This window comes from Bos grunniens, chromosome 7, assembly GCF_055505025.1.
Source record: "Bos grunniens cultivar Pamir isolate PY7600 chromosome 7, Bosgru_T2T1.0, whole genome shotgun sequence".
Classification (NCBI taxonomy): domain Eukaryota; kingdom Metazoa; phylum Chordata; class Mammalia; order Artiodactyla; family Bovidae; genus Bos; species Bos grunniens.
In genome coordinates this window covers 60169142-60175046 of record NC_141171.1, presented here as the reverse complement: position 1 = coordinate 60175046, position 5905 = coordinate 60169142, and the positions used below count along the sequence as shown (strand labels likewise).

The 5905-nt window shown below is 47.9% G+C and overlaps 1 protein-coding gene across 1 annotated transcript; it reads right to left on the bottom strand.

Moving 5' to 3' along the window:
• Positions 1-2048: 2048 nt before the first annotated feature.
• ADRB2 (adrenoceptor beta 2) lies at positions 2049-4086 on the bottom strand. The gene has a single exon (XM_086412336.1). It carries the CDS (start codon positions 3853-3855, stop codon positions 2599-2601), a length of 1257 nt encoding a protein of 418 aa, XP_086268462.1. The 5' UTR covers positions 3856-4086; the 3' UTR covers positions 2049-2598.
• Between the last annotated feature and the right edge of the window lie 1819 nt (positions 4087-5905).

The window sequence follows — 5905 nt, the reverse complement described above, 5'->3', positions numbered from 1 at the left end:
ATCCCTTCAGGTCATAAAGAGTCAAGGAATCTTCCAGTTTCTCTAAATGCTGAGGATATCCTAGTGAACACTTGCTGAGAAAAAGGAATAATTCTTTCACTTGTCCCTATTGCAGATTATTTGTGTACTGCCTGTGTTCTTTATCAAGGACTCAAAAGAAATAAAAACATCTGCTTAAATGAATTTGTTAATGTGACAGCCCCAGGGAAAAGATTCCACAATTGAGGGTGAGGGCAAAATTCAATGACAATGTGGTGGAGAGAATACGCCAGTTCCTGGTATGACAGCCGGGTTCCCTGGCTTTAGCTCCGACTCTCACATCCTTGGCTTCTTACCTTGGGCAGGTCATCCCCCTTGCAGGCTTTCAGTCTCTTTGGATGTCAAATGCTTTTTATGCTTTCTCCTTCCAAGTCCAAGATCCCATGAGGCTATGAGGAGTGTGAAGATTAACTGCAGAAGCTGCCTGCATCTCTGAGTGCAGGGGCCAGAGCAGGAGAAGAATGTGATAATAGGTATGAAAGCCCTTGGAGAAAGAGCAGAAGTGCTGAATGGCACACACTCTCTGAAGCCTGATGGCATGTTCTAGAAACACGGGCAGCTAACTTTCTCTTGAGATGTCAGGGCTCGCCTGGAAACACACTATCACTGAGCTGATGGGAAGCAGAGGAGACTAATGCTTTTCTGGTTGGGCACCCTGGCTGGGATAGAAGAGAAGAAAGAAGTAGAGTCAGCTTTGTAAGCGAGTGAAATGGCAACGAACCCTGCAGGCTGAACCTCTCCTGGCTGGCGCTGCCAAGGAGGACGATCCACTCCGTCAAACCTGGGCCAAGCTCTGGCTCAAACACACAGGCAAAAATAGAAAGGGGGTGGGAAAAGAAATGTGTTTACTTTCATGATTTTCCCTTACGTCCCTCTTAACAGTATTATAATCTCTCCACAAACAGGCAGTAATGGCTCAGAGGCCTCGCCTTCATTGATAAACCCTCTCAAACGATTCATGTCTCACAGTCAGTCTGTGGGCAGCTGGTGAATAAGCTTGGAAGGCAGTGTGATGGAGTAGAACACTGGCCCAAGGTCGGTCGCTAACTGGGTAAAGTGTGAAAAATGCCTCTCTGGTGCTCTGCAAAATGAAGTGGTTATATTAGGCAGAATCGAAACATCTGCTTAGATTTTTGAAGTTCATAACTGGTTCTCAACCAGGGGCAATTTCATCCCTCAAGGTAGGGGTATCTGGCAGTGACTGGAGACATTTCTGGTTGTCACAGCTCAGGGAATGCTCCTGGCATCTCGTGGGTAGAGACCAGGGCTGCTGCTAAACATCCGACAATGTGGAGGACAGTCTTCCACAGTGGAGAATTCTCTGGCTGAAAATGTTAAAAGTATGAGGTTGAGAAATCTTGATTTGTCCTGAAGTGACTAGAGTCACAGGGAGAGGGGGCAAAAAAGGACAGCGGTTCAAAAGGAGGAGGGTTCAAACCCTGTTTCTAGATCATGAGGTTTTCACCAGTGACATGTTTTCCAGCTTTTCTCCCTATAACCCATGACTTTTTCATTTCCCTTGGAATTTCAGGGCTATGTTTGAGCAACTTTTTCACAAGAACTTCCTTATCCTCAAAATGCCAAGCCCTGATGCACTATGATCTCTACTATGAGAAAAGACAAAGATAAAAATATAAGCAGCTGCAAAACAAGTAGAACTGGAAGGTGGGCAGCAGAGGCACATGGAAGCACACAACAGATGCCCATAACTCCAGTTCTATGAGTCAGTGTTTCTGATGTTACAACATAGGAATAATACTCGTAAGAAGAGCAAGATGAGCTATGCTGGGTGAGCACACAGTGAAAGAACTGATGTGAGAGCAGCAGCGTTAGAAGAGACGCAGGTTTGCAGTGGCAGATTCAAAGGCAAACGAAAGGGTTAAGCAATCAGTGCATGTCATTCCACATTAAGTCACCGGGCAGTTATTACAAATAGTTACCTGCAGTTTCCAGTGGGGGAGGCAAGCACACTCCAGTCAAGGGGTTTTGGAGAAACAGGTGCAATGAAGTCATGGTCAAACAATTTATTTACTGTAAACTTTAGACTTTGCTCAGGAAAACAACCAAAGCTGCCCCTCAAGTCCCTGCCTACAACACCCCGTTTGAGCAAATAAGAGGGGCGAGGAGAGTCCATGTTCACAGCGAAAGGTCCGAGAGACTCAGTATCTTCCAGTCCAAGGGTGCAGGAAGGAAGGTCTCCTTCAGATACAAATTACCAGCAGCAATATATTACCCCTAATACTTGATCAATGAGGTAGATATGCAGGAAAAGTCATCAAAACATAGCAGCCCCAGGTCCTTTGAGACTGAAGCCCTTCAGACATAAACTTAACAAGTTCCAGGCAAAGAGGAACTGAACTGTACAAGAAACAGTTACTCAAATATATTTTGTTACAACTTAAAAAAATAAAAAATAAAAAGGCAGAAGGATATCTTTCCTCCTGCACATCTCTGTACAACTTTATTCTAAATTTATTAGACTCAAGTTAAATAGTCTGTTTAGTGTTTTGTTGCAGGGTACTGGGGAGAAGGGGTGTCTTAAAAAGTAGAAAACCGGCATTACAGCAGTGAGTCATTTGTACTACAATTCCTCCCTTGTGAATCAATGCTATCACTGGGCACAGTACCTTGCTGGTTCACAAAGTTTTCGGTGCCTGGGGGGTCTTCACACAGCAGTTCACTGTCTTTCTCCTCCCCCAGGTGATATCCACTCTGTTCCCCTGTGTAGTCAGTCCTGTCATTGCTGTTGCTGGAGCAGCCATTCCCATAGGCCTTCAATGAAGACCTGCGCAGGCAGAGAAGCTCCTGGAAGGCAATCCTGAAATCTGGGCTCCGGCAGTAGATAAGGGGATTGAAAGCGGAGTTGATGTAGCCCAACCAGTTTAGAAGGATGTATATTTCCTTACGGATGAGGTTATCCTTGATCACGTGCACAATGTTGACAATGAAGAAGGGCAGCCAGCACAGGGTGAAAGTGCCCATGATAATGCCTAAAGTCTTGAGGGCTTTGTGTTCCTTCAAGTAGAACTTGGAGGTCCTGCGTTGTCCTAGACCGCTCCGCCCATCCTGCTCCACTTGACTGACGTTTTGGGCATGGAAGCGGCCCTCAGATTTGTCGATCTTCTGGAGCTGCCTTTTGGCCACCTGGAACACCCTGGAGTAGACGAAGACCATGACCACCAGGGGAAGGTAGAAGGACACAATGGAGGAGGCAATGGCATAGGGTTGGTTCGTGAAGAAGTCACAGCAGGTTTCCTTAGCATAGCAGTTGATGGCTTCCTTGTGGCTGGCCCGGTACCAGTGCATCTGAATGGGTAAGAAGGAGGTAAGGCCAGACACGATCCACACCATCAAAATGACCACCCGGGCCTTATTCTTGGTCAGCAGGCACTGATACTTGAAGGGTGACGTGATGGCTAAGTAGCGATCCACAGCGATCACGCACAAGGTCTCAATGCTGGCCGTGACGCATAACACGTCAATGGAAGTCCAAAACTCACACCAGAAGTTGCCAAAAGTCCACATTTTCATGAGGATGTGGCAGGCCCCAAAAGGCACCACTGCCAGGCCCATGACCAGGTCAGCACAGGCCAGGGAGGTGATGAAGTAGTTGGTGACCGTCTGGAGACGCTCAAACTTGGCAATGGCTGTGATGACTAGCACGTTTCCAAACACGATGGCCAGGACAATAAGCGACATGAGGATGCCCATGCCCACAACCCAGGCCTCGTCCCGTTCCAGCGTGACGTTTTGGTCCGGCGCGTGGCTTGTGTTGGGCGCCAGCAAAAAGACGCTGCGGTTCCCGGGCTGCCCCATGGCGCGCAGGCTGGCAGGTGAGCGCACAGGCTGCCGGCGCACCAGCCGCCCTCAGCGAGCGGACCTCCGGCGGGGCGCTGCGGGCAGCAAGCGAGCACCTGGAAGACTCATTCAGCGGCCGTGGGTGGGTGTGGGTGTGGTAGGGGTGCGTGGTGCACTCAGCTCCGGGGCTACTCTGGGCTCGCAGTGCCTGTCAGTTCAGCCAGTTCCAGCTTGCGCTCTGGAGAAGCCGTCTCTGAGTGCGCGCTGTCCGTTATGTGCCCAGGACTTTAGGGGAACTGCCCTCCCCGTGACGTGCTACAACTTTCAACCAATAGAACGCGGGAAGCCCCAAAGGGGCGAGGCCCACGCCCTCTCCCGCCCCTTCCCTCCCTTCTCCTGCCTGCTCCTGGGGCTGGCCCGGGCGGGACCCAACTGCTCTAGGAGGGCGGGTCGGCCACCATTCCCTCGGGGCTCTCTCGGCTGGCCCCGGAGGCTGAAGCCGGCTCTGGCGAGCGTACCAGCCAACTAGAAGGTGCCAGTTCTTTCGTGACTGCTACCTGTCTGCCTGGGGCGCCTGTGCGGCTTGGTCTCAGGGTAGATGGCAATACTCCGGCACTCCCTCGCATTCGGAAATAGATGATCGTGCCCACCGAGACACGCACAGGCAGGCGCACTGTACCCCGACATACATGCTTAGACTTATACGGAACCACAGCCACAGACACTCAGACACACCCATCCAGCGCACTAACGAGCGCGCAGGCACAGAAGCCGACTGGCACAAAGTCACCCCTGTCCAACACAAAAGACATGGCCAGGAGCAAACCAGGAGCACCCGGAAGCATAAAGACACGGACATACAGACAAAAAAAGTAAACAAATAGCATACAAACGCCCACTTGGAGGCAAGCAGTGTGCCACAGAGAAGGACTTCCCCATCTGGATATTCCAAACTCTTTACCCTTGCCCCCTGGACATCCACTCCATCTTCCCCAGTACACAGGACTCATGGTATATTCCCTTTCAGACATTTGGCAAGACCACAGGTGGTGACTTTAGCAGCAGCCAATTTCCTCAGCATGCTTGCTGTCCAGTACTTTTGGTGCCCTCCTTGGGAATTTGCAGGGGTTGAGACCTAATTTTACTCTTGGGATTTCATTTGGAGCTGGGGTATACATGTATGTGCTTGAGGATAGGAAGAGAACGTTGTATGCTTTAATTCTTAATTCTAGGGAGTGTGGCATCGTTCCTTCCTTCTCCGTTAAAATGAGAATATGTTGAAAATGAAATAATTTTCAAGTTCAACTTCTTCAATAATCCCTTTGCAACTAGAAAAAATCTTCTGTTCGGTAGTTTGTTGATCTGTTGGGCTGAGCCATATGAAATTGCCACTTTTCTGTGGTATCTGACTTTAAATAGATGACAATTTCATATGGCTCAGATTATTAAGAAGGTGTTAACATTAAGAAATGTTTTGAAACCACAGAAAGCAAAAGATAACTTCTCTTAAAAAACTAGAGTCTTTGTCCATGAAATACTATCCTTTGCATGTGGCATATGAATTTACTGTTTAAAAAATTAATTTTCAGGGTTTGATTTCCCATGTATCATTTGTGTCTTTGAAACATGGAAAGTATTTTATGCAGTGTAACTGAACATATTTTCTAGATTACATAATAACATAACAATGGTTAACATTTATGGAACGTTCTGCTATGTGCTTTTAATGCATTATTCCATTTAATCCTTCCCACAGTCCCATGGTGTGTGTTGTTAGGGTGGGGTGGGGTATAACTATTTTTAGCTTAATTCACAAATGGGTCTCAAAGAAGAAAATAGCTTGCCCATGGGCACAAGACCAGGCAGTGCCAGAAGCAGAAGCTGAACTCAGTTCTGTTTGACTCTAAAATCCATCTTTTAATCCTTTCAATGTACCGTGTCACCACAGTGCAGAAAGGAATAGAGGATGGGGAAGAAGGACCACAACTGGAATTGGAATACCAGGTTTCAAATTCTCATCTTAGAACTTTCTAGCTCATATTCCTTAGGCAAATAAAAAATGTGGAGC